Genomic DNA, 27,981 nt, shown 5'->3' with positions numbered 1-27,981 from the left:
TGTTTTTGCAACTGACCTGTAATGTTGTCTGTCATCACTGTCAGTGCTGTATGTTTAATGTCACTGTGGCTTCTGTGAATCTGTTTTACTGTTTCTGAACTCTCGCATCTTCTGTTTACAGTCTTTGGTTAGAGAAGCGCTTTTAGCAGCTTGTCAGAGGAGAATGCACTTCCTGAACAACAATGACCCCTAGAGGCTGAAGACAGTAATGCATATATCATATTTTTGATTTTTGGTTCTGTACATATAACAGTAAATGTTTATTATGTTGTGGGGATAAAAACAAACACTTCAGTCAACCCACACTTGGACCCTGAAATGTGCGAAGATCTAAATATTTATCAAAGTCAGATTTATAATATTTGATATATAACTGTTATAGGAAAAAACAAGGTTGAGTATGGAGAGAAATAATAGAGTAACAGAGACTAATGAAATATTAAACAGACATAAAGAGTCACATTTTTAAAATCAGTCACTCCTGTTAAAAGATAAGATATTATTAGAATACTTTTAAAAGGCTCTAAATAACATTTACCCTGCAATAACACACCTTGGAAACTCCCACTGTAAATTAGTGCTATATATAAAAGGAAATACATACATGAATTAATTAAAAAAAACTAATAAAAAACAATTTAATGACATTAATATAACCACTAAGAAACCCTAACTCATCGAATCAAACTCAGCCTGCACAGTAAAATACAGTCAAATTGATCAAAAACTGAACTGATGACTTCCTACTTAGAGATTCATTTCAGTTCAGTGATGGTGGATTATAACCTCCATTCAAATCATTCAAAAAAGAGAAAATTATAGCACATGTTATATTACACTGTGAGAAGGTAACTGATCCAAAACCTCAGTAACATAAAAACAAAACTGGATCTTATTGATTTACTGCAAAAGGACTCAAGAAGTGAAAGTTATCAGGCCTTATTCCAGTTATTCAAAGAGAGTAAATTATTTGGGAGGATTTGAGGGTCGACGTTCCAGTTCACACTCCACACCAGTTGGTGGCGGTAATTCACCATTTTGTTGTTTGACAACCGCAAATAAACGATATGAAGAAGAAGAAGAAGGGGCGGAGCAAAGTAAGAATGTTCCACGAGAGGAGGTTTTTGCAGAGAGAGCTGTTTTTCCATTCAAAGAGAATAAAGTAGTACCACCGTTGGGATCGATATCTGCATCGATCTGCCCACCCTCGTCTCCTGGATCGTAGCTGAGATCAGCGTGAACCACGTGGGTCTCTGCTCCCTGATCTGTTTCCTGTGTTTGGAAAGAGTTCCAGCTTCATCGCGGAGTTTCTCTCGGTTTGTGGGCTCATCTAAAGGTAAGCACCGAGCTAACTTTACTGTGAGTTCAGTTCATGTTGAGTTTAGCTCCTGAATGAGGTCTTCTGCTGCTCTCCTCGGTGTCTGTTCACAGTTTATTGTGAACACGTTGAGAGAAGAGTGAGAGAGTGTTTGGAGAAAAACACCAACTAATCATTAGCTCAGCATGCTGGGAGAAGTTGGAGCAGAAAAGTCTTTTCATTGTCCCTGCAGCTGTTTTTCTGCCTGCACCAAACCTCTACAGCCTCGTTTCTATTTGAAGTGATAACAGGAAATGGATGAGAGCGATCTGCTGCAGTATCAGGGTCACAATAAACTTTATTGTCCAGCTGCTGTGGATGAACACGTGAGAGGAAGTGAACTCCTACAAAGTCTCATTTTAATGAGTCTGGCTGCTGTAAAGTGATGCACAGGAAGATGTTAACAAAAACTAATGAAACAGAGATGAAAGTAAACAGTGTTCATATTTGAAAGCACAGAGAATAAAATATATTGTGGTGGTTAATGTGCAGCTCCTGGTGATTTGGTAGAAAAATATGACTTTATGACCCTGTCATAGTAAAGGGCTGCTTAGAATATTAGAGCCAATGTCACAAAGTTCCTCCTGAAGTATAAGTGAGTGAGAGAGTTTCCTCACTTTGCAGCACAACACGTCTCACAAGATTTCTACAAGCAATCAGAGTGAAATTTGTACTTTGTGTTGTCAGATGAACATATGAGACACTTTGACTCTTCAGTGCAGTGTGGAGCCTAACAAAGATCTGTTTTGTGTCCCAGCTGATCAGCAGGAGGAGAAGAGTCTGACGGAGCAGCAGAGGAACATTTTCAGCCATCTGGACTCAGCTGAGTCACTACAGAGGAAACAATGAGCTCAACACAGAAGGTGAGGAAAATATCACAGTTTCACCACATTAAAGTATAATATTTTAACGGAAACAAAACATTAATTAAAAAATTATTGAAACACAAATTACAACATTGTATTAAAATTTCAATCATCAACTCAAATACTTGGTTCTAATTGAACAGAAATTTCTATGAACATGCAAGAACTGTGTAGAACATGAATCCGTCTGCGTCAGATCCTGAAGTCACGGGTAAGAGACAAGTGGAACCAAAATCTAGGCCATTTGCTTTTTGAAGTTTGCAAAGACTGCTAAATTGTGCCAGTGGTAGTTCACTCTTTGCAACATAGTTCGCTGTTTTAAACTGATTTTCAGGTTTATTTTTAGTATGTTATTTGCAATTGGTGTTTGTTCTGGGAAAGATATTGCAGACTGAGCAATAATGCATTTCTTGAGGGAAAACCAACAACACATCCGGCAGAACATTATGTTATTTACACGGGTGCACATAAGTGGTTCGCATTCGCTGTCAAAATAAAAAACACACACCAGATAAGAAGTTGCAACGCGCGTTTGCGTCCATATAAAAAGCTGTTTTTGTCCGCTAGAGTGGGATTTTCATGACACATTCTGCACCAAATCTCTGTGCGTTCATCATTTGTTTGAAGCCAGCTCACCTCCTGCAACCACTTTTCCGAGAATACGCGTTTCTTTTGTGGTTTGGACTCCTTCTGACATTTCTTTGGCGGTGGAGGAACGCCAAAGTAATTGCTTAAAGGAGCTTCTTCGACATCTTTAAGAGTTCTAAACAAATGTCTGTCCTCCTCCAGAAAATCTTATGTACGCAAACACGCGTTGCAACTTCTTATCTTGTGTGCGTTTTTTATTTTGACAGCGAATGCGCACCTGCGGACCACTTATGTGCACCCCTGGTTATATAGCGTGTCATATTGCAGCCACAGAAATTCTTTTGTCCATGAAACCATAAAGCTGCTCAATGGGGTAATTGCATTGATAAATTCTTTCTCAAGTGTCTCAGATTATTCAATTAACTGGTCAAAATCTACAGTTCTTCCGATTAATTGCTCCTTCCATAATTCTTCTCCTTCCCCACTGCAATCTGGAAATATTAAATATTTAGGTATTAATGTCTCTCCTAAGCTTTCAGAATTAACTAAATTAAACCACATCCCACTTTTAAAGAAGGTAGAAGGCGATCTGGCTAGGTGGAAATATCTACCCACATCACTCATGGGAAGGGTTGCCGCTGTAAAAATGATGGTCTTGCCAAAAATAAACTATTTATTTTCAATGATCCCAAAAAAGCCATAACAAGATTGGTTCAGATCTCTAGACTCGTATATTTCTAAATTCCTTTGGAAAGATAAACCCCCACGTATCAGCTTAAAAACACTACAAAAGACCAAGGATAAGGAGTATTAGATCTGCCTAACTTTAATCACTATTTTTTAGCCAACAGGCTTCAGTTCATCTCTAGATGGTTTAAACACACCCTCTTAGTGCCTGTTCTACATCTATCCAAGGTTCATCTATGTAATAACCTAGAAATTTCAGACCTTTAAATACACGTAGACGTTGGAAATCGAATTTCCCAGAGGAACCCACCCTCCAGGGGCGGGGGCACCTAGACCCGGTTTGTAGAGTACGCTTGGGGAGTGTGATCGTGTGTACAACGTCTCTTTATGTCTGTCTCCACGTTGGTTGAGTGTGGAGTAAGTGCATATGAGAGCATGAGGGTGGGAATGGATGTTTGTATCTGTGTGTGCCTGTATGTCTGTGTCTATATGTCAGGTTGGGTGTCAGGCGCCACCTCTCTGGGGACATCTCAGGCCCTCCAAGGTTTGGAGGCCTATCTCCCCCTACCACCACTTCCCTTGCCAGTGGTGGACCCCCTCAGACATCGGTGCGTTGGTGGTTCTTTGTGTCCGGGGATGGGCGTCCGGGTACACACCGGCTCACTCCTTGGCGGCCGCTTATCGGGGCCTGGAGCCTGGGGCTCGCTCGGGCCACTTCGGAGGTGGGGTGCCCCCGGCCTCTCGGCCTGGGGCTCGGTCACTCAGGCGCAGCTGGCTGCCGGCGGAGCTCACGGGCACGTCACTGCAACTCCCCCTGGCTTCTGCTCCGCGGCTGCTGAGTGAGCCCCCATCTGGGACTCTCCTCAGCTCTTTCCGGGACAGTGGCGCAGCTGCCCCTCTGTTGGTCTTCCTTGGTCTCTTGAGTTCTGGGGGCCTCTGGATGTCTGGAGTTTTGATCTCCTCCACACCTGCTTCATGCCCTGGAGGACGGGGCTGTGGCCCCCCCCACACCCTCTAGCAGATTATTACATGAAGGAACCTTTTAAAAAACAAAAAACAAGCGCGTCCATGCTCACAGGTGTACACACGGGTGATCACACCCACAAACTACACCCTATTTGGCTCCTACCTCAAAGCACACTGTGTTCTGTTGATCTTATGTGCTGCACAATAATGTTTAACATTTAGTATTTACTGTCATATTCCCATATATCATTGTGATGTTGTTTATTCTATTACTCTTGTTCTCTTCTGCTTGCTTTCTTTTTTCTTTCTCAGCAGGTGATCGATATATGCATTTTTTTTTTCTCTGCCCGTTCTGTTGGTTTTTGTCTTTTGCCCTTCTCCCCCGTCCCTCTTCTCAGCTGTTTCTCTTTCCCTCTTTCTTTCTCCCCTTCTTTCCCCCAGTCAAGTCTGTCCCGTATTCAGTAAGTGAAAATAAAATAAACAATAAAAGGTGAATCAAATGGACCATTACGGCAAGGCTGGGATGGTCAGTTTGGTAAAGTAAATCCGTTGGGCATCTTTCTTTGCCTTTAGACAACAATTCTGATGGCAAAAGAGCCAAACGGGACAGGCCAAAAAAAAAAAGAAGAAATTTCAGACCTACCATTTATCAGCTCAAACATCCAACGACATGAATGCTTTAAAAGCATCAACATCAGCTCTTCTCTGACAGCATGGTGGGAGTTTCTAAAAATGACAGAGTCTTCATTAATCCCATGCAAACGTACACCTATCTGGAACAATCCGGACATATTACAAAACAATAATATGATAAACTTTCCAGATTGGAGTTGCAAAGGAATTAAATACTTGGAACATATATTGGAAGGAACAGACTTTATTTCGTTTGACAGACACAATATGGGATCAACAAGAAACAATTTTTGGAATATCAACAAATTAAACCCATAGTAAAAAATACATTTAATCCCAGTGAAGCTGAATTACAAACACCACCAAGTGTGGTACAATTTATTTATTTTTTAGTCTAAAACCCCCCAAATTATTGTCTAAAATATACAGAACACTTTCTAAAATAGATGAATCAATATCCCTTCCTATTGCAAAATGGGAAGCAGATTTATCGATCAGCTTAGCGTCAGGGTTTGGTCCTGCCTTCGCTATTGTGGTTGATATGGGGGTAGGGACGGCCTTAGGGCGTCTGGGGAGTTCCTAGGGATGTTTCCCTGGAGGGCCTAACCCGGGGGATGTGGCCATGACCTGGTTAGGGGCTCTGGTGGCTCTTAGATGGTGTTTTCCTTGTTGCTGCGTACAGCGGAGATGGGGGAGGGTCTGTGCTGGCGGATGTTGGTTACTGGCCTGGTAGCCTGGCTGCCCCTGGGTGGGTCCGGGATGGGCGTGGAGGCTTGGGGGTCTGGGGGTGCTCCGCCCCCGGTCTGGGGTGCTGGCTGGGCCTTGGGGGCTTGGGTCCTGGCTGTTGTGTCGCCGGAGCTGCGGGGGGGGGGTGCAGGGGGGGCTCAGTCCCAGTGCAGGGGACCTCTGGTGCATCGGCCCAACTAGGGGTCTCTCTAACTGGTGGGGAGGCTGTTATATCTTTGCAGGTGGTCTCCTCTCTACAGGAGCTCACTCTGCAGGTGGGGGGAGAGATATAGGAGAGGTGGAGAATGAACTCAACCTGGGTGTCTATTGTCTTGTGTAGTTTGGGAGATGATTGGATGATGGGGTGGGTGCAGTTTTCTCTGGGGTGGAGTCGGGTGGGCTCTCCCGGACTCTGTGGGGCTGGGCGGTGCTGCTGCTGCGGGCCCCGGTCCGGATGGGCCTGGGCCCCCTTGCCCTGGTGGGTTCCAGAGTGTGTGGGTGCCTACTGGGGTCAGTGGGGGAGCTGGCCCCAGGGAGGGGCCGCTTGCCCCTCCCTTTCTTCCCTCCCTGTCCTCAGCTGCCTCCCTATTCCCGCTCTACCACACCCACCCGCACACGCAGGGCTTGGGGTGCAGGTTTGTCACCAGGGTGCAGGGGAGGCACTCCCCCTCTGTCCCCTTCTGGCCGCCTGTGCCTCAATTTTATTCTGCAACCTAGACACATTACTCACACTCTCACATAACACATACATATAGGGCCTTGGGGGTGGGCACGTTTTACAGCATCCAGAGGATGGTCGGTGTACTCCAACCCACCTCTGGCGCTGGTGCCCTACCCTCAATTTTAAATGCATTTAGACACTAAGGGTTTTCGGGAAGAGCCGTGCTGCTCTCTGAGAGGAAGCTAGTACCATGCTCGCCTGTGTTTTAAATGCACTTTAGAACAGCACACAGCAACACTACATATGAGCGGGCGTAGGGAGGTTCGGGGTCTTCACTCACCCCGGTTCTGTTAGCCGTCAGGGCTGGGGGGCTGGGAGGAGGTGCTGGCCCTCAGATTGGGGTATGGGATGCGGGGCCTCCCTGCTACTGCAGATAAGGAGGTGGTCCGCTTGCCTCCACCCCAGAGAGAAGCGTTACATCTCCTGGGTCTAGGTGCGGCTTGCACCTCTGGGGGCAGGGGTACCTGGACCTGGGATATAGAGTATGTCTGGGGAGTGTGACTGTCTGTGCAGTGTCTATTTGTGTCTGTCTACACGTTGGGTGAGTGCCGAGTATTTGGTTGTGTATATGGGGGTGGGAATGCACGTTTGTGTCCGCGTGCGCCTGTTCGTCTGTCTATATGTCAGGTTGGGTCTTAGACTCAGCCTCTCTGGGTACATCTCAGGCCCTGCAAAGTACGGAGGCCTATCTCCCCTCACCACACTCCCTGCTGGTGGCTGATGCCCTCAGACGTTGGTGTGTTGGTGGTTCTTGTCTCAGACCTCTGGCCTCTGGGCCTGAAGCTCAGTCCTCTTTGGCACAGCTGGCTGCCAGCAGAGCCCGCGGGCACGCCACTGCAACCCCTTGTGACCTCTCGTTTGGGGCTCTACTCAGCTCTTCCCAGGAGGGTGGCACGGTTCCCCCCCCTTTTGGTGGTCTTCCTCGGGTCCTCGTACTCTGGGGCCTCTGGATGTCTGGGGCCTGGATCTCCTCCATACCTGCTTCATGCCCTGGGGGACGGGGCTATGGCTCCCCACACTCCCTAGTAGATCGTTACATGGAGAAACCTTTGGAATACAAGCATGCTGATCCACACGGGTATCCACACAGGTATCCACACAGGTGTACACACGGATGTTCACAGACGCGGACTACACCTTTCTTGGCTGCTGCCTCAAAGCACATTGTGCGCTGTCTATCTTGCGTGCTGCACAATAGCGTTTAATATTTAGCATCTACTGTTATCTACTGCTAGCTAGTTTATTGTGATGGTGCTGTATTTATTATGTTGCTCTTTTTTTTTTTTTTTTTTTTTTTTTTTTTTTGCTTTGTCTTCTGTTTTTTTTTCTCCATACAGGTGATCCAGGTGTTTTGTTTGTTTTTCTTTCTTTCTTCCCCCCTTTCTCACCGTCTCTTCTCCCCTCTGTTTTTCTTTCTCTCCCTCTCTTTCTTTCATTCTTTCTCCCTGTCCTATCCCCCAGTCATGTCTGTCCTGTTTGTAGCAACTGAAAATAAAATAAAATAAATACATAATTATAATAAAGGTCAATCAAATGGACCAATATGGCAAGGCCATGATGATCCGCTTGGTAAAATAAATCCACTTGGCATCTTTCTTGGCCTTAAGACAACAATTCTGATGGCTAAAGATCCAAACGGGACAAAAAAAAAAAAAAAAGCTGCACTTTCTTTTTGCCTTACAGTCTGATTTGTCAGAACTTTTCCGTTTTCTGGTAAGCTTTTCTTTGGCTGTCAGTTCTTCACCCTGACCTGTCTTATTTGGCTCAGCAGAACTAAAATATATATCCTGTTGCTTTTACACACGCACTCACATAACGCTCAGCGATTCGCTGCGCGATCAGCGTCTCACATGTTTAAGCTTGCTGCGGGAGATTTCACTTGTCATGTCTGCGTAGTAAGCTAATGATTGATAAGACGATGTCAGAGGAATTGGTGCGCAAATTATCGTCACTCACCAATCAGTGCTGTCGCTCTCTATACACAGTTCGCCCGATAGCAAAGTGAAAGCAAAAAACAAGCGAAAATTCAAACGCAATTTCAATATGTCACATATTGACAGTGGCTCATCGATGCCAATGACATAATTACCCAGCTACATTTCCGAAGGAATGCAAAAGCATTGATATATATTTTTCCTTCCTATGATAGCCCAACGGGCAGGGCAGAGATAGATTTTGGTAGCCCGACTGGAAAAATCGCTAGCCCCGGGACTTCGGGCTAGCAATTTTGCCCTGATCAGTCACGTCTAAAACTCTCATACTCCCAACCTGTTATATGACTCTGTATTTTATTATATATACAATCACTTCACTAAATAGTTTGTCTCAGATTGTTTTGCAGCATCTTTCAATATATGAAAAAACATAATGTCACATGTAAAGACTCAATATCTGATTTCAACACATTAGGACTTGCATGTAATCTTTACATTTCCAGTTTATTAAATCCACTGTGTACAAATGTACAACAATGTACAACTGAATTAACATTGAGTTGATCAAATCCCACTGAGCAGTCCTTCCCTTTAAATCTAACCTCTCTTCTTCCTCTCCTGTCCTGTGTGTCTTATCTTTCTCCATCTCTGAGTGAAGTTAGCTCTCTTTCTTTTCTCTCCCTGTGATGTACAGCAGCTGGACCTTTAGCCAGCAACACACTGTGAGACAAACTGCACACAACAGGCTAGCTAGGTACTGAAGTACTGTGACTGCAACTTTTGAGCACCTGCATTTGTTTAGTGCTGTGCAAGAAGGGGGGGGGGGGAACCAGCCCATTTTAACCCCTGGCTATGGCACACAGTTTTGCCTCTTTCATGTTCATCTTAGCTTTCATGTGTTACTGTTTAGGCTCAAATCGGTTTAATGTTTGATGCCTGCAGTGATGAAATAACTCCCCGCAAATGCCTTAAACCAAAAGTAAAAAGTCTGTTTTGTAAATGTAAGTTGTAGAAAATACAGATATATTTTTAATGTAGGGAGTAAAAGTAAAAAATTCCTCAGGTTACAATCAGACTCTGATGTTCTCCTTCACTGAACCAAGCTAGCAGTTGTGCAACGGATCACGGTTGATCCATAATCCGAACCGATCCCACTCCACGTTTCGGCACGCACGTGATCCGAACATTCGAAAAAGAAGGAAAAAAAGTATGTGTATGGTGCACATGGTCAGTCTGTCAAGTGATAATCATGGCCAGTGCTAGCGGTCCAAGTGGAGGAGCAGAGGAGTTTGCAGCATTTAAGCAGCCCTTTGCTGCCCAGTCCGACCGGGCTAAAGCTATTACAAAAGCTACTGGTGTGTTTAGCTGCAGACGGGAGGCCGTTTTCCGTTGGGCAAAACAAGGGGTTTAAACTATGATGAACGTGCTTGAGCCAAATAATAATATCCCGTTGCGCGTCCACTTCAGTGACAAGATCATATCCAGGCAGGTATGAGTAGGAAAAGTTTAAAGTTATGGCTGAACTGTCCCAGTCATCTTCTGTTGCCCTAACTACAAATGGGTGGACCTCCAGGTCAACGAACAGCTACGTGACCGTGACCGCTCATTATATCACAGCGGAGTGTTAGATACAAAGCCCTGTACTGCCCTATATTGCACCTTAATATGTTTTTATATAATTGCGTGGAATGAGTCTTGAGTTGAATGTTTTTAATAGGCAAAAATATACTTAAATAAGTTAATAAGTAAATGTAAAAATTTTGTCTTTCTTTTCCTCTTTTGCTGATCCGAAAATTGATCCGATCCGTGACTTAAAACCATGATTCGATACTAACCATGAGATTGTTGATCCGTTGCACCACTATAAAAATATCTAATAGGAAACAGCAACGTGAAATATAAAAAAGTATAGACCTGGTAAACATTTATTACTTTTCTGAGTGTGTTAGCATGCTAGTCTTAATATTTGTGTACAGCAGGAGGGATGGGCATAATTTTAGAGTGTTTGAACAGTCATTAATTATTTTTAACACCAGTTTGGATGTAATGTGGTAGAACTACCAGCAGGTGGGGATAAGAGACCTTTAAGGTGTTTGGTGCCACACTCCACCTTCAGGTTTAAAACTAGTGTTAATGGAGGGAGTTTGAAGGTTGAGTTTGTTCCACGACTGCATTTCACTCACTGCCTCTGTTTGTATCTCTCTCACTGCAGGACCAACATGGAGCGAGAAGTCAGCGCTCTCAGGAGGCCGACAAACCTCACAGAAGAAAGGGAGAGAAAACATACAGCTGTGATGATTGTGGGAAGGAGTTTACTGTGAAGGCTGAACTAAATCGTCATCAGGTCATCCACACTGGAGAGAAACCGTTCAGCTGTGACTTGTGTGGAAAGTCTTTTTCCTGGGAGCGTTCCCTAAAACAACATCAACTCATCCACAGTGGAGTTAAAGCGTACAGCTGTGATCAGTGTGGCAGAGCTTTTACTCACAGTAGCAGCTTACAGAAGCATCTAGTGACCCACTCTGGAATTAAGGCATACAGCTGTGAGATTTGTGGAAAAACTTTCAGCCACATAAGGAGCCGAAATACACACCTAAACATTCACACCAGACACGTTGTGTACTGCTGTGAACAGTGTGATAAACAGTTTATAACGGGCACACAGTTACAACGCCACATGTTTACTCACACTGTGGAGAGACCTTATAAATGTGACCTGTGTGAGAAGACTTTTAAAGCTCCACGTTACCTGAGGCAACACCAACAGATCCACACCAGAAAGAAACTCTACAAGTGCAGTTACTGTGAGGTATGTATTTATATTGTTATCTTGTCATTTTAGCCTGACTGTTTGGAACAACTCTGCTCATTAAACTGTGTTAGCATGTTAGCAATTCTACTGCATGGAAAAGCAGCTCTGAGTGATTATTCAGATTTTCATTTCAGTTATGATTTTTGTTTACACGATCATGAAAAAGTAAAAGTGGTGAAAATTTATATGATGCTGTTATTTAATGTTCAGGCAGTTTCCTGGTATATCATGATATTGTTATTATTTCAGCATAAATGGCCTTTTGTTTACAGAGCCTGATTCCTCTGTTAGGAGCACATGTAATAAAATAAAACACAATGAAAATAAGCTCAAAACCAAAACATTCTGTAATCTTCTCTTATGGTTAACAAAGTTGTATCGTTACGTAATGGTATTGTAATATTGTAGCAGTAGTATCATTGCTTGTTTTTAACTTTAGTACTTTTAGACATTAGTGTTAAAATACTAATTTAATGTTATAATTGCAGTGTCATGGGGGTAGTAGTGTTTGTGTTGTGTCCATTCAGCTGAGTGTTATAACTGCACAGTTACAGTATTATTAATGCAGTAATAAATGAGTATTACTACAGTGTTACATTAGTAGTTTAGCACTGTGTTGGTACCCTGCAAATATTAGCAAAGTAGTACTTTAGTGTAACTCAGATGTTACTGTAACATGAAATAAGTATTACTGTAGTATTATGATGGTAGTATTGTAGTTATTGCAGCCCAGTAAACTGAGTGTGTTAACTGAAACAGTAAAATGTAATTGGACGTCTGCAGAGATGCTCTTTATTTCAGGCGATGTTCAGGATAAAAATGTTGAAGGAATGACTTACACTGTCTTTGTGTCTTTGTTTAGAAGCAGAGCGACACAGATGGATCCAGTTCTCAACCCTGTCATCACTGTGGTGGTGGGAAAGACTTTCATTGTGACCTTTGTGGAAAAACTTTCAGTTGGCAAGCCGCCCTAAAAATACATCAACGTAGACACACTGGAGACAAACTGAAATACTGCAAAGAATGTGGGAGAAGCTTCACCACATCACATCACTTAAAACGTCATGAACTCATTCACAGTGGGGTTAAAAAGCACCTCTGTGAACAGTGTGGGTCATCTTTCATCACTGCAGTCACCCTTAAAAGACACAAACGAGTCCACACAGGAGAGAAACCATACAAGTGCAGACATTGTGAAAAAAGCTTCTCACATTCAAGTAGTCGTAACAAGCATGAACGTGCACACATGGAAGGAAACTACAGCTGTGACCAGTGTGACAAGAGCTTCAGGAATCTCAGTTCATACTCCGAACACAAACGATCCCACGTTACTAATAAACTGTTTCACTGTTACCAATGTGCCAAAACATTTACTAAATTATCTGCTCTGTGCAAACATCAGCGTGATCACTCAGGGCTGAAATCACTCCCATCACAGTGAATCTGAAAAGACAGAAAGAACCTCTACTGGTTTCAGGGTCAGACTCAAAATCCTTGAGATCAGGCTCCACAGAGCTCCACATCTCATTCAACCTGACACGTGTTCCTATAGCTTCTTTGGTGTTTCGCAACCACCTAAGAAACACCAACTGAAGGCAGAGCCGAAGAAAAAAAAACTGGTTCCAAACTGCCGTGGCTTAAAGCTAACAATGAGTGCACTGAAATGTGGTGCAAGTCATTGCTAATAAACAAGCTAGCTGAGAAGAAATGTCCATATTTATATTCTGAGGATATTATTATTTTAGCGGCTAGGAGTAAATGTCAGATGTGCATATCATTCACGTGAAGGGGGCACGGATCGTGCAGAGCATCACACCATCAGCTGGGAGTTAGGAGCCAAATTGCAGTCTGCCGATTTTTGGGGGATGCTTTCCGATGGATCTGTTGACATCACAAAAGTTGAGCAGGAAATCATTTACATTGTGTCTGTGTGACTGATTAAACTGGGTGCTGACCGCACCGCATAGGGGTGGACTTGTGAGACTTCTTGAGGACACAGGCTTGGATGACTGGACAACAAAGTTGGTCGCTGCGTGCACAAACGAGGCTGCTATCAACGTGGGTATGTCCAATGGCGTTGTGCCAAAACTCCGGCAACTTGCTACAGTTGGAGACTCCCTTGTGCACATTCTCTGCACAGCACACACACTGGGAGATTTCTTAAATTCAGATGATCACAAGGATCCTTACTGTGAGACATTTAATCGCTGTGTGGTCAAGCTGATGCTCCAAAAAAAAAAAGTGGAACAAAAAAAAATGCTACACTGAAGAAGCTGTGTGAAGAAAATGGGATCCCCTTTGTAAAACTGGGTAAGTCTCATAATACATGGAGGCATGAAGACCACCTGCCAGCCATTATAATGCAACTGGCTTCGAGAGTGACTTGTAGCATATCTGAAAAAGATCGTTTTCAATGCGTACTAAAAACCATCCTGGTACTCACCTGAGTAGCTCACTAAAAAAGTTATGTGCACCCCTGGTTAGAGTCTGACAGCTGCTGGTAAGAATGACCTGCAGTAACGCTCCTTCCTACACTGTGGGTGTAAAAGTACTGCTGAACGAGCTGCTCAGTGCTTGTACCGTCTCATGCAGAGGTGGGAGGTGTTGTCCATGATGGATGTGAGCTTAGACCAGCGGTCCGTCATTTGTTTCATACCAGGTCGCGAGAGTTTAGGCTCGGGCATGAAATTTATGGTTTTCAGAGTTTTTAATCATCAACTCTGTTCCCCTGCGACTTCTCCCGTGTGTTCTGAATAAATGTCAAATATTTACGTGTTACCATAGCGACCAGAGAGCATTAAGAGGCAGAGAGGAGGATGTTAATCTGTTGTTGGCCCATTTTCAGAAGGAGGCTTCTAATAACGTTAGTGAATACAGGTTTATTGTTGTATTTACAAAATACCACAGTTTTTGTCTTGGTCATATCATTTTATTCTGTTGTATTTATCTGCAACACCTTAAATGCTGGTCTGAGAAAATGTTTTAACATTAAAAAGGTCTGTGGTGCAAAAAAGGTTGGGGACCGCTAGCTTAATACATGATAGACACCAAATAAACAACAAACTCAAAACGCTGGGTCAAATGACCCAGAACCATGACAAGGACATCTATATTGTCTATATCTATACATAGTGTTGCAATGCTATGAAGGAACTGCAGTGTTTGGAGGAGTTAAACATGCCAGCTAACATTAAAATTCTGATTCAAAAGTTTCCATTTAAACTGAGAGAAAAATGAAATAGGATCTTCAAGAGGACTGGCCAAAGAGCATGTTTCCCAGATTTTGGATAACAAATGGAGTTTCAGCTGTGCAAAGGGTCATAGCAAAATGTTTATTCTGTAAACTGTATGGAGGAAAACCCAGCCAACAGTACAGCGTAGTATTGTAAAACGGTATGTAGTAGTGCTCACTTGCATGACAAGCAGGGCCGTGCACCTTGAAGGGATTACTTTTTAGATACTGACTCATGTTTAATGCAACATCACAAAGTTATTGCTTGTCATGAAGTGAAAACCAGCTCTCCCTCCAGGACTATTTGACCAAAAAAAGACTTTTTACTTCTAGAAGAAGGTGGGAACAAATCCAGTACATTTCAGACCTCTCTGGAAACTGTGGATTTGAGAATATTTACCATTGCTACAAGAATGACAGAAATGGATAAAAAGTTGTTTTGTGCCTGGAGATGTTGTCATGGTTAGATCCCAATGTAAAAACCTCAAGGGTCTTGGGTATTCTGAAAAATTATAACAACCTTTGCAGATAAGAAAGGTCTGGTACGTGTAGTTCGTCTTCACACAAAAACAAACGTGATTGAAAAACCTGTAACAAAAATTACTTTTGTTATGTGAAGCTACAAACTGATGAACTAGGTTACTGGAAGAAGGATGTATGAATGAAACATGGTCTGCCCTCTTATGCATATTGTATGAATGTATCATGACTTATTATGGCTCCTTTAAGTTAAAAACCACTCCTGCATGTTTTAGTAATAAAATCTTTCATTAGCTTCATAAATCGTAACACTGCTCATTTTAAGTGTTTTTCATTTAGGGCTCCAACAGCTGGATATTAACCCTTTAAAGCCGGTCGGGGCATGCTCCGAAAACGTCGAAGCACTTTTGCAAATATGCGATATCTTGATAAACCGAGCAGATATTTGATGTTTACACAGCTAAGTTTATTTTCTGACCCAGAAAGATTAGTATGAGTAAATTTAAAACTTAGTAGTGGCCGCTATTGTTGGAAACTGGAGTTTGGCTGAGTCTGCGAATTTGGACAGCCTTCGGCGCGTTGCTGTGACGTAATCGGTCTACAAATGCGGCCTTAGGAGGATGCAGCCCATGAATTTGGTTTTTAAAAGTTATGTTTGACTTTGTGACTTTCTGCATTGTTTCTGGGATGCTTAGGACTCATATTGCACTGCTGGAAATAGTTTATTTTGATGCACCTGCTGTTTTTTTTTGCAAATTTTCATTATAATATTTATTTTTGTTTTTCCTGCAGTATATAAAAATTGGTGTATTTTAAAAATAAAACTATGAAGACACTTAAAATAAATTTCCTGTGGTGGGAAATAGGGCTGGGCAATGTGGCCTAAAATTCATATCGCGATATAATTTGAAGCATGTGCGGTAACGATATATATCACGATATATTCTTTTCTTCTGTATAACGTATTTTCCACACTATAAGGCACACTTAAAATCCTTTAATTTTCTCAAAAATCGAAAGTGTGCCTTATGTATGAATTCTGGTTGTGCTTACTGACCTCGAACTGATTTGGGCGTGCAGAAATCTGTTAAAAATGTTTTAGTACAACTTTGGTAAGCCGCATTTCTTGCTTGATGGATTGTCAGAGCATTATGGCTGCCGTAGTGAGGAGCTTTGCGGAGTAATCTGGGTCCAAAACTCCGTCAACTTCAGGTCCCAAAGTCAAACGAACACTAAGAGTTAAAAACGGTCTAAATTCTTTGATCTTTAATTAAATCATCAGCATTGCTGCTTTATCGGGTGTAACAATTAAGTTTTACATCCATGCATCCATGAAAACAGAATTTATTAAATTTAACGGAGTTAGAAGTTAACAGGAAGTTAGCTCGCTAGTTTACACCTAAACATGACATTCCATGTTCTGACTGAGAGATGTTTGAAACTAATTAAAACATACAGCTCTGCTACCACTTCCAACATAAATGAAGACAGAAAACTACACAGCAGTGGCGTTTGTAGGGTTACTGAAGTTGGAATACCTGGAATATAATGCTGTGCTACGTGATTGCTAGCGACACAGCCATGTTAGCATAACATTAGCACAGTGAAGCTGGAGGATGAACGCCAACTTTTTTTCCACTCATTAAGGCTACGTCCACACATACCCGAGTATTTTTGAAAACGCAGATTTTTCTATGCGTTTGCACCTTTCATCCACACGTAAACAGCGTTTTTAAAAACTCCATCCAGCGTGGATATTTTTGAAAACTGTAATTAATTTTTAATTAAATTTTTTTAATTAATTTTTTGTAATTACTATGCACTTAATGCATACATATTATTAAAATTTGGGCTATAATGGTTATATTGATGTATATCAACTTGAAATGCTCCCAAAAATGGCACTACACAGGTTCTATGCTAGGTGTTAAAGGGTTAAACTCATAATCAACATAAGCAGCTGTTTGTTTTTATTAGTGTTTTTCACTATGTTGACAAAACACAACATAACGTACTTAATATAACCATGTTCTAAAAAGCTTCCAGTTAATCCAAAATGCTGGAGTTAGAGTCCTGACAGCAGACAAATCATCTTTCTACCTTGTTAGCTTCTCTTCACTGGCTCCATGTTAAATCTAGAATTGAATATAAAGTCCTGAATAATCAGGCCCCATCATTTCTTAAAGACCTTATACTGTAGTACCGTATGATTGCAACAGAGCACGTCGCTCTCAGACTGCAGTCGTACTTTTGGTTATTAGTTTTGAAAACTAGAATGAGAGCAGAGCCGTCAGATATCAGGCCTCTCTCCTGTTGAACCAGCTTCCAGTTTGGATTTGGGAAACAGACTCTTCTCTCTGCTTTTTCTTACCACCTTCACAAAGTGTTTGCTCATAGGGGGTCGTCTGTTTGTTGAGGTTTACTGCAGCGGTGCAAACTCAAATAGCTGATAATGAAGAAACAACAGGTTTCAAATATGTCCAGGTCTTAAAGTTTGTGTGTTCTGCTTAGCAGTAGAAAATCCACACAGAAAAAGGCTTGAATGCCATAAAAAGAAAAAAAATGCTTCCTTGAAAAGACTAAATTTATAGGTTAATATTGAATATTACATAAAATAAACTGTGTATGGAGTGTTTTTGAATGGGAGAGATACAGAAATAGTGACAGTCAGTGAGGCAGAATCTGTGGAGAGGTGAATTTAACAAAAACAAAGAAAGTGAGCCTTTATTATTGGCTGGACACAACGCTACACAGTAAGAAGCAAACAGGGAACTGAAGGAAAACCTAAACTGCAAACAGCTAAACAAAGGATCAAGTGAAACACGGAGAACATAGCAAAAACCTGACAATCGGGAAGGAGGAGCACAAGACAAACACTAAGGAGGAAATGCAGAGTGAAACACCGGGATGACAAACAGACGATCCGACGTGGAGCAGAAGGAAACGCACAGCAAATATACACAAAGAGGACAACGAGAGGATGGAGAACAGGTGGGAACACAGCTTTAATTAAATAGATGTGACGAGGCGGGGAGCAGAGCTGAAGACATGACACAAGACACAGACTGTCAAAGTAAAACAGGAAATACAAGACAGACACAGAGACGCAGTCTCAACACTGAGAAATGGTAACATGAGGTGAGGAAGAGAACAGAAACCAGGAACAATAAATATAACAGAAAACCAGAATTTGAAGAACAGAATTAACCCAACAACACAAAACACAGGGACACAGACCCAGGGGTCCGTTCTTCGTACCTCACTAAGTAAGTTAGCTGGATTTGATTGTTGACGATTTCGCGTGATCTTGGATCGTTCGGTTCCCCGAAGCTCATCCGGGACTTGCTGTCATAGCAACAGAGCCGTAAGCGTAAACCTGCTCGGGAGCAGGTTTACTTTATGTAAACAGGATTAGATCGCGGCCACTCAGGTATGTCCGCTTCATTTATACGAAAGCAACAGCGATATTCCACCACTGTTTCACCATAAATAAATATTATCAATGTAACTAAAGATAATGCAGCACTTGATCCATTTATTGATTTCACACAGATACATACAGGTCACTTCCTAAAAAAGGGAAATGTACTATTAACATTCTATTACATGTATGTGATTATTACAGATGTAATTCATATTTCAGAGTAGTAATTGCAAATTACTTCGTGTAATCAAGATGAGAGACCACGGCTATAAAAGCGAAGGTGGATTTGGGAAGTCTGTCGCAGCCATGTCCTGTCCGTATACGCGAGCCACCCATTGCGGAAGGTGCAAGATTGATAAGGAGAGTTTTCAGAATTCAGCGTATATTACGGGATAGACAGGATCCTTTAGCTCAGCGCGACAGTGTGCTCATAGAGAGATATCGATTTTCCCGTGAGGGTATTATTTACTTAGCATCGTTTTAATTAAACTGTGAAACTCCTGAAATCCCTCAATCAAGAGTTCTTGCTCTGCTGCCGAAAAATACTGAGCGCGCTCCTTCGACATTTTCGACGACCAATCAAAGGGTTGCCGATCAATGTTTCTACTATCGATGCGTAGCCCCTGTTAAGCCACCCAGTGATCTCACATTACTTCATCCAGCTGTACTAATCGTCAACAACAGGTGTGTTCGGAGAACCGGAATAGCGAGCTCAGAGTTGGTGCGATGATTTGATCTTGGATGTAATAAGCGAGGTACGAAGAACGGACCCCAGGAGCAGCAACTAGTAACTCGTAGGTTTCTTTGTGTCTTTTCAAATGCTGCCATCTCGAAAATGAATGTTTTGTGTGTATGTGTGTATATAATGCATAAGAAACTTAACTAAATAAACAACTTGACTAAAATATATTAAGAACAATTTTTTTCAGTCCATGTTTAGTAGCTGAAGATGGTTTCTGCAGTTCCTGCAGGAAGCAACATCTGCACATTTGTTCTCTAAAAGACGAACACAGTAACACACACAAACACAGAATTACTCCAAAATGTAGTTGAGGGAGGAACTACTGCAGTTTAGTAGCTAACAGGCTGACATCCACATCTATTCAAAGAATTCATAGTAAGCCTCATTTAATTAAAAACATCCAAAGTATTATCCTTCATATGTTAACCTGAAATACACCGTACCCTTTTGTTTGAGACAGATGTGTTATTGTTATTTTTTTTTTCATAGGCTAAATGTTTGCAATAGCAAACATGACACGTTTATGCTCATGTAAGAAGTGTGCCAACTGTTTAGTTCTACTGATGCAAATTCCTGAGTTTCTGGTGACATCCTAATCAGGAAAGAAAATCTAACCTGACACGTTGCCAACACATAAGCAGCTAAAACATTTACTCTTAGTGAAAAGAGTGAAAGAGTAGCAGATGCCATGTCTGCATTTTCATAGGACACAGAGGTCTGATTCTGGCCTGTGTGATTGTATTTCTTATTACAGGATGAACAATGGAAGGTATTCAATGACCAGTGGAGGTGAAATAAGCAGAGAACAGTTCATGGTGCTTATTGGTGAAACCTCTCAGTTCAGAGTGCGTGGGCACGGAGGCAGAAACATTCCTGCACACTTGCGTAATGACAGCTACATGTAAGCACGCTTTCTTAGAAAACTAGGTGGCAAACATCAGGCAGCAGTACTTGTTCTACAACCAGCTGATAGAGTTCACTGTAAACCCAGAACTGCTGTCTCAACTCAGGCTGTATAGTTTTTCTTTACATGTCATCATTTAAATGCTCTTATCATTTCCCATAATGCCGAGGCTTTGAGAACTTGCAAATGACACATTAGAGTTTTCATTTGATGCACTGAAATGTGGAGCTGAAATATTCTGATGTTCTCCACTGGAGAAATGTTGGTTTCTTATGAGCACAGCACTTCAGTCGGTCATGGTGCAGTGTGGTACCAGTAGTGTTCTTGGTGACTGCCAAGCATTTCCAACAGATAAAAACCGTCCTTATACCCATTCAAACTAATTCATGTCAGAAAAGTTTCTGTTTTCAGTTTGTGCAATAAGCTACAAAAACTTTTTCTGTAATCTTGCACATTTTTCCCCACTTTGGTTCAGAGTCATGCTGACAGCAGCTTTTTCTTCATTATGTAGAAAAACAGTTAAATATGTAACTTCTTTACACTGATGGAAAATGAGTTTGACACCCCTGCTTCACACTGTTCATAGAGAGCTGCTCTGTGTTTTCACATGATCTAAATATTTATCAAAGTCAGATTTATAATATGTGATGTATAACTGTGTGTTATAGGGAAAACAAGGTTGAGTCTGGAGAGAAATAACAGAGTAACAGAGATTAATGAAATATTACACAGACATAAAGAATCATATTTTTAAAATCAGTCGCTCCTGTTAAAGATATTATTAGAATATGTTTACAAATCTCTAAATGACATTTACCCTGCAATAATTTCTTATATCCAGGTTCTTCCTCTTTGCTGCCATCCTCCTCGCAGCGCAGGTTTGCAGCTGCTGAAACTAAACGCAGCTCCCTGAAAGACACAGCCAATCACATTGGCCATATTTGTCACATGACGTAGGACTCCAGTAGAGAATTATTTATTTATTTAGAACTAATTTAACTCTTTCTGCACCACTCGCTGAATGAGAAGCTGACAGATCGTGTTTTTTCTTACTATCGGGTTTGAATATTGGTGGGGACGCGTCCCTTCCGTCCATGCCAAATCGACGCCCTTGATCCAAAGACCAAAAGTCAAGATGCTCGTCAAACTTAAAAAAAAAAAAAAGGTACGTTCTAAATGAAGCTTCAGACGTCACTAATCACGTGACTCTGGCCAAACGAATCAAGCCTCGACACGGTGCTTCTGACGCAGCGTGTTGAGTTTTCTGACACACGCACCGGAGCGTCAGCTTCAAGCGGACCATCACTATCTCTCACATCTAAAGGTAAGTGTCAAGGTAACTTTGAACTGAGATCAGTCAATCTCGAGTTTTTCGAAGTTTTCTGTTGCTCTCTGTGAGAGGAGACCGTTAAAGGCGGGGCTCTCCAGAGTGTAGCAAAACAGGAAACAGCATCTGTGTGTGTGTAACTGTGCAAACGAATAGTTTAGAAATGTAAGTGAGCCACAAGTAGTGATGGGCAGATGAAGCCTCATGAAGCACTGAAGCTTTTCATCCAATTGGTTCACCCCAACGCGAAGTTTCTTGAAGCTTCATTTGCTCTAGCAGGACACCTACTGGATGTAAAAATATTAGTTGGCATGAATTTGAAGAGTGTGGCATTTTGCACACAGCCTGTAAATGTCAACAACAAAAGGAGTGTGTAAAACATCTATATTGTAGTGATGGCAGTATACTGTGTATATTTATGCTGGCAGTATGGAAAATGATTATTTGGAAATGCCTAAAATGGAAATGATCATATGCTGTGAGGTGAGGTGTGGACAGTGGTTGTGCTTTTGTAACATTGAGGCAAGGACAGTGATTAGTGTTTAGGGGACACATCATTGGTTTTTATTTAAAAACAACAGTTTCTCCACTGTGGCAGGTCGTAGGCGATTTCTTTCTTTGGACAATATTTCCCCTGCCTTTGAAAACACTCGCTCACAGGGCACAGATGAGGCAGGGGTACACAGGTATGTCAGTGCTAACTTATATAAGTGAGGGTAGACATATTTCTGTCTCTCCTAGTATTTAAGGGGGTCCTCCAGCCTTCCAATATTTGGCTCCATCATGTACCGTTGGACCTCAATATTTGCGTCTGCTGTCACATTTTGTGTCTGTGTCTGCCTGACACTCTCATCCAGGCGACGCCGCAGGTTGTTACCTAAACAAGAAGGAGAGTCTTATGAGATACTACCAATTCAATTTTCAATTCAATGTTATGTCTATAGTGCCAAATAACAACAACAGTCGCCTCAAGGCGCATTATATTGTACAGTAGATCATACAATAATAGATACAGTGGAAAACCCAACATTCAGTTTATATAAATGCAACTAAAATGCAATAACAATGGTACCGTGGGAAACAGCCTCAACAGATTGTGACGTTGATGGCTGTGGTGGTGGTGTGGAGGAAGAGGTGGTGGAGGCCCTCATTACAGAAGCACATTCTGCTTTCAGTCTTTTTTCTGCTTCGCTAGCTCTTGCAGGGCTGAGAAACCCGAGTTTTCTGAACCTTGGGTCCAGCAGTGTCGCAAGGAACATAATGCTCATGGTCTGTATTTTATCTAGCTTCTCTCTCAATAGCATCCTAAGCTTCTGAGCCAGGGAAGATCCAATGGATGGTGGTTTTTCCATTTGTTCATTGAGGCAATGATCCAGCGTAGTGAGCAAAGGTATGACCTTTGACCCAGACACCCTTTTTTCCTGAGAGAGCTCAGTGGTTGCATCGTTAAATGGTGCTAGGACAACCAGACACTCTGAAATTATACCAAATTCCTCAGATGACATAGGTGGGATGTCTGTTGTGAGACTTGCCAAAGCAGCACCCACTGGCTCCCTTTGCTCGAAAAGTCTTTGCAGCATATTGTAAGTGCTGTTCCAGCGGGTTTCCACCTCCTGTAGTAGTTTGTGTTGAGGCTGCCTTAGTTGTTCCTGCACAACTGAAAGCCTCTCCTTACAAAATACAATTTAAAAAAGCATACATTAGATTGTCAAGGGAGCAGAACTATACTGTCGTGGTTCGAATTTTGAGGAAGAGACATACGACTGAAAAGTCCATAGTGGGTCAATAAATTATTTTATTAAAGCACACAGTAGTACAGTGTGGGAAGAGCCGGACTTCGACTTCCCTGCTCGTTGCAGAAAGCTTTATAGTCATTATGACGTCAGAAGAATTCCCATATCTCCTTCTATGTTCAAAACACCCCACTTCCCAGAATTGAACCCAGATGTTTCCACTCATGCTTCCTGGGAACCTAACCAATTGTGTATACAGTGTGTGTATTTTGTGTAATTGTGGGATCAGGCTAAAAAGAGTTCAAATGTCCTTATGTGAACTGCTGCAGCTGAGCCTTCTGGAGGTCCAGCTATTCTGGTGGTTTCTAACTGATCTATTTAAATGTTAATTCAAATGATACATTATAATATTTAATGATAAAGTGATACAAACTAATGAAGTAATGATGAAATAATGACAGTGCATGTAAATGATATCACAGTGAGATTTAAAATAAGATGTTTTTCTCGACAATACACATAAGTAGCATTAAAGAAACTGTAATTAAGCCACTTAAGAACATACCTTTGCAGAGGTACTGCTCCTGAAATATCCCATGATCTTCCTGGACTTGGCTTGGATGTCAGAGAGCTCAGGGGTCTGGTCAAGGGCCTTCTTCACCACTAAGTTCAGGGTGTGAGCTATGCATATGGCATGTTTAAGTCTTAGCTCCCTTGCACAAGCCCCCATATTGGCAGCCCCATCTGTTACTAGGCATGTGACTTTGTCAGTAATTGCCCATTCTGCCATGAGTGAGCCTTTCACCTGTGCAATGTTTTCTGCAGTGTGTGCATTAGGAAAATATTACACTCCTAAAACAACGGTGTTTAATGTGCTGGACTCATCAGCAAAATGGCAGGTGACTGCAAGATAGGCCTCTGTGTTGATGGAGGTCCACATATCTGATGTCAGACTCACAGCTGCTGCCTTCTCAACGCTGGCCTTAGCTTTCTCCTTCATGTCCTGGTACCTGGCCTCCACCATGACTTTCAGGGCCTAAAGGAAAGTAAAAACATTTTGTTCTAAAGTACGACGTGGCTGTGAAGCAGTGTGTAGTGTAGCTACACACTGAGGCTTTGAGCCTCAGTCCCGCCTGTTCACATTTAACTCTGTAGAAACGAAATCTTCACTGCTTTTATGACCTTTTTAGTGGGGAGAACATAGCTAGGATTTAATGACTTAACAAATCTTTTGAATCCTTTGTCCTCCACAATGCTAAATGGCTGGGAGTCCTCAATCACCATGCTGACCAGGTCTTCATCTATTTGAGATTGTTCTGCTGAGGAAAGACAATAAAAACAAAGCACAAATATAAATATCACACACGTCACTTATTGCATTGTATGATATTGTTATATCATTTAGTAACATTACTGCATGCTATATTATCATTGCATTTGATGGCTCACCTGGTCTTGCTCCACAATCGGTGTCCCCCTTATTCTCATGCAAAGCTCTGTAGTGCCTAAGCATGGATGAGGTGTTGTTGTTATATCCCAGCTCCCTGGCACATAGCAAACACTTCACCTTGTACAAAAGTAAAGCTGCTTAACATAAATTGTATTGCACCATCAGTATTATGAAAATACATCTTCTGTAGAAATTTACATACCTTGTTGGGAGATATAAGCTCAAAATGTTCCCACACAGGGGAGGACATCCTCCTCTTCTTAGCTGGCTCCATTCTCTCCTGACTTTCTCTCCTCACTCTCCTAAACCTCCAAACTGTCTCCAAACTCTCACTAACCGCAACTCTCCATCAAACACCCACATTTTTGAATGAAGTCTGAGGGGTTTATATCGCTGTCATATCTCGCGGCAAAGTTCGAACCACTTCATGAACCAGTCACGTGGTACAGCCGGGCAGCGAGGCTTCGGACGTCATCATTTTTAGCTCCTCCCATAAACGAAGCAAGCCTCGATGCACGCTTCGCGGAAACGCCCCCTCCATTACTCGACACACGCTTCAAAGCCTCGATACAGAACGTCACATCACTAGCCACAAGTATAGAAAGGTCAAGCTCCGTGAGTTGTTTTTCTCACCACTGATCACGCGCTCAACACTACACATACTTGCATCACACACAGGGCTGGACTGGGACAAAAAATCGACCCGGGCATTTTGACTAGAGACCGGCCCACCAAAAATGTGACGTCATTCAGGGGTAAAACCGCAAAGGATTCTGGGAACTTGTGGCAAGAGGTACTAGCGCATGCAGGCTTTCAATTGAACTCAGTTACACAGTGATAAAAAGAAACACAAAAATGGCAAGACGCTGTTGTATTATTAACTGCAATAGCCGGTGTTGTGCCAAAAACTGATTGCTCGTATTTGAATTGCTATAAGTAACTTGTTGAGCTATAATATGTGAAACATGTCAAATGCATCCCTCATGGATGACATAAAATCTTCTCTCCATCTCCATCTCTCTCTGCTGCTCTTCTGTCTCCTCTGTCACAGACTTCTCCACTTTCGATGATAAATCAGCCTGGTGCAACATGTAAGGATTGGCACAATTTGTTAAGATTTTGAGGAGTTTGAGAAACTAACCTTAAGCATAAAATAAAATTTACTATCAGTAACTTCATAGCACCCGCCCAGCAGTATATAAACTCCGTCATGCTAGCTAGTACGCAGTACCAGTTATTCTAAGCAACTGTAAAAAGTCAGCACAACGAAAACAAACTACAACTAAACTTGGTTTATATCTGACACAGATAGACAGCAGGTCATAACTTCTTACCTGAAGTTCAGTTCCTCTGCCACTATGACCGGCGGCCGCCTCGGGTCTCTCCTCCTCTTGCCTCCCCTTTCCCTTATCCGGTGTTGGGGAGTAACGGAATACATGTACCGCCGTTACGTATTTAAAATACAAAATATGAGTAACTGTATTCCGTTACAGTTACCGTTTAAAAAGGTGGTATTCAGAATACAGTTACTTTGTTGAAATAAATGGATTACACTGCGGTACTTTCCGGTTTCATTTTGTCGCGTGTAACCCATATCAACTACTCCCTGTCACATGACCCACGTCAGCTGATTTGAGGTCCCTCTTCTGATTGGCTCCTCCCACGTCGCGGCAACTCTGAAAACCGGCTGTGGAGGGATACTTCCGGGTTCGACTCCTGCTGTGGCTGTGAGCTTATGGCATTTAGAACGGTGTTGGAAAACAAAGCGTTTTCTCCCCTCAATTCATCTTTAAACTTTAAACTCAGCGGTAAGTGTCCTTAATATCTTTCAACCTTTGGTTGTCAGTAACCAGCCGATCGTTTTCGTGATTAAAAAATGACTTTGTGCGGCAGCGCTCCCACCGCAAGCAGAACTCCGGTTCAAAAACCGCTGTTTTTGAACACTTTCTTTACTTAAGCATTTTTATGGGCTTACTTTGAAACAAAGTGCGATTGAATGATTATTGTTATGTGTTGCCTTGAATTCGGCTATGCTGTCTGTTAGACAGTTGTTTTCCTTTATTGTTGTTTTTGTATTGTTTGTAGCGAACGCTACTGGACTGTATAGATTAAGCTACGTAGCTAAGATGATTAATGATTTAACTGTTGTACATGGATTGATGATGATTTATGGTTTGCATTGTTACCTAGACATGCAGAAGAATATACTTGTTTACCGGTAAACTGAATCGAACTTGATGTGCTAATGGACATTTTTCTGACCTACAGGTCAGGTTTTTTTTCCCTCTTTGAATTGATCTTCTTCATATTGAAGTGGCGAGCCGGTAGGACCATTCTTTCTTTTCCCCCACTTAGCCGTCTTTGGATTACGGACATATTTCCCCCTTGTATGAAGCTGGACCCTAAGGAGGAATACCTTAAAAGTGAACTTTAAAAAGAAAAGGACCAAAAAAAGGACTCTTAGCAAAAGGACTCTTGCACAGAAAAATCACAGCACTGATTTATTATTTAATTGTGGACATTTACGTTGTGTGTTGTGTTAATTATTTTGTTCCATTTCCCCTTTCCCCTATTTATTCAATATATTTTTGGTACAAGACATTGCAGTTTTTGGTCTCATCATTCACACCATCTGGGCTCCATAAAGAACTATTTCTTCTGCGCGTCAGTCAGTAAATTCATCCATTGACATAAACTAGTCCTTAAATAACTTAGCGTTACACGCGGGTCAGGACTGTTTGGGTTTTGTTTGACAGCTACGTTCTGTTGTTCCAGGGGGCAGGGTTACGGTTGCCATGGTTACAGGGCAACTCTCTCTCTCTCTCTTTCTGCGACTGTGTGTTTCCTGGGTGAGAGAGCGCCTTTTCGTTGTTGTTGTGCTAAGCTAACAGGCAGAATGCTACAAGCATAGCTCTAAAGAATGTAGCATCATGGGCAGTGTAGTCCGTGTTGCAGGGAGAATGGACTGCCATACACGTTATGGGTCTGTGAGCTCGAGGAGGGAGAAAAGGGGGAGTGGAAAGGTAGGAGTTGTCGTCGAGGAAAAACGGGAGCTGGAAGCATGTAAATATAATAATAACCACTTCAGCCAAGAAGAGTGCCTGACGAGCCCAGTTGTAAGTAAGCTATTAAGACTCAACTGTACACCGTGTTCGTGTTTTCCTCCGAAAACAATAAGTTCTGTTGGAGCAGCCTTTCAACGCCTCTCTCTGTCTCTCGCAAGAAAAGTTGAGCCACACAACAAAGTAAAGCTATTTTTCGGCTACGAGCCGACAGGGACCCCGCCGTATTAGTCAGAGGTCCCTTTACTACAGTTCGGAGTCGCGGACCTTCAGTAATAAATCACACAGCAATAGTACATTCACGTTGTTGTAAAAAGCATGATAATATATTAAGTAA

General features: G+C 42.1%; 3 protein-coding genes across 5 annotated transcripts in view; 2 read left to right on the top strand and 1 right to left on the bottom strand.

The window, feature by feature from the left end:
- The window catches only part of LOC147322398 (uncharacterized), a 41,069-nt gene extending 28,215 nt beyond the window's left edge, over positions 1–12,854 (top strand). The window contains exons 1-4 of one of the 3 annotated variants that reach the window (XM_086306877.1): positions 1,225–1,336; positions 2,115–2,220; positions 10,691–11,287; positions 12,153–12,854. In XM_086306877.1, coding sequence (XP_086163003.1) covers positions 2,203–2,220; positions 10,691–11,287; positions 12,153–12,731 — 1,194 coding nt within the window. In that variant the 5' untranslated portion in view covers positions 1,225–1,336; positions 2,115–2,202 and the 3' untranslated portion in view covers positions 12,732–12,854. Of the gene's footprint in view, positions 1–1,224; positions 1,337–2,114; positions 2,221–10,690; positions 11,288–12,152 lie in introns of those variants that run through there. The other 2 variants (XM_086306879.1, XM_086306878.1) reach the window with 2 other exon arrangements.
- Positions 12,855–21,207: 8,353 nt separating this feature from the next.
- The window catches only part of LOC147322396 (uncharacterized), a 52,717-nt gene continuing 45,943 nt past the window's right edge, over positions 21,208–27,981 (top strand). Inside the window, exon 1 of the mRNA XM_086306919.1 lies at positions 21,208–21,396. The gene's annotated coding sequence lies outside the window, so the exon portion shown is untranslated. The remainder of the gene's footprint in view (positions 21,397–27,981) is intronic.
- Positions 22,082–23,862, bottom strand: LOC147322397 (zinc finger BED domain-containing protein 4-like). Its single transcript, XM_086305046.1, has 2 exons — positions 23,698–23,862; positions 22,082–23,069 (listed from the first exon to the last, which is right to left on the bottom strand). Exons 1-2 carry the CDS (start codon positions 23,860–23,862, stop codon positions 22,449–22,451), a joined length of 786 nt encoding a protein of 261 aa, XP_086161172.1. The 3' UTR covers positions 22,082–22,448.

The sequence above is a fragment of the Aulonocara sp. 'chitande type north' Nkhata Bay genome, linkage group LG9 (genome assembly GCF_057382095.1).
Source record: "Aulonocara sp. 'chitande type north' Nkhata Bay isolate Kocher_YH1m ecotype deep benthic linkage group LG9, A_spYH_male_GT1.1, whole genome shotgun sequence".
Classification (NCBI taxonomy): Eukaryota; Metazoa; Chordata; class Actinopteri; order Cichliformes; family Cichlidae; genus Aulonocara; species Aulonocara sp. 'chitande type north' Nkhata Bay.
Note: the sequence above shows the minus strand (reverse complement) of the source record. Positions and strands in the feature narration are given on the sequence as shown.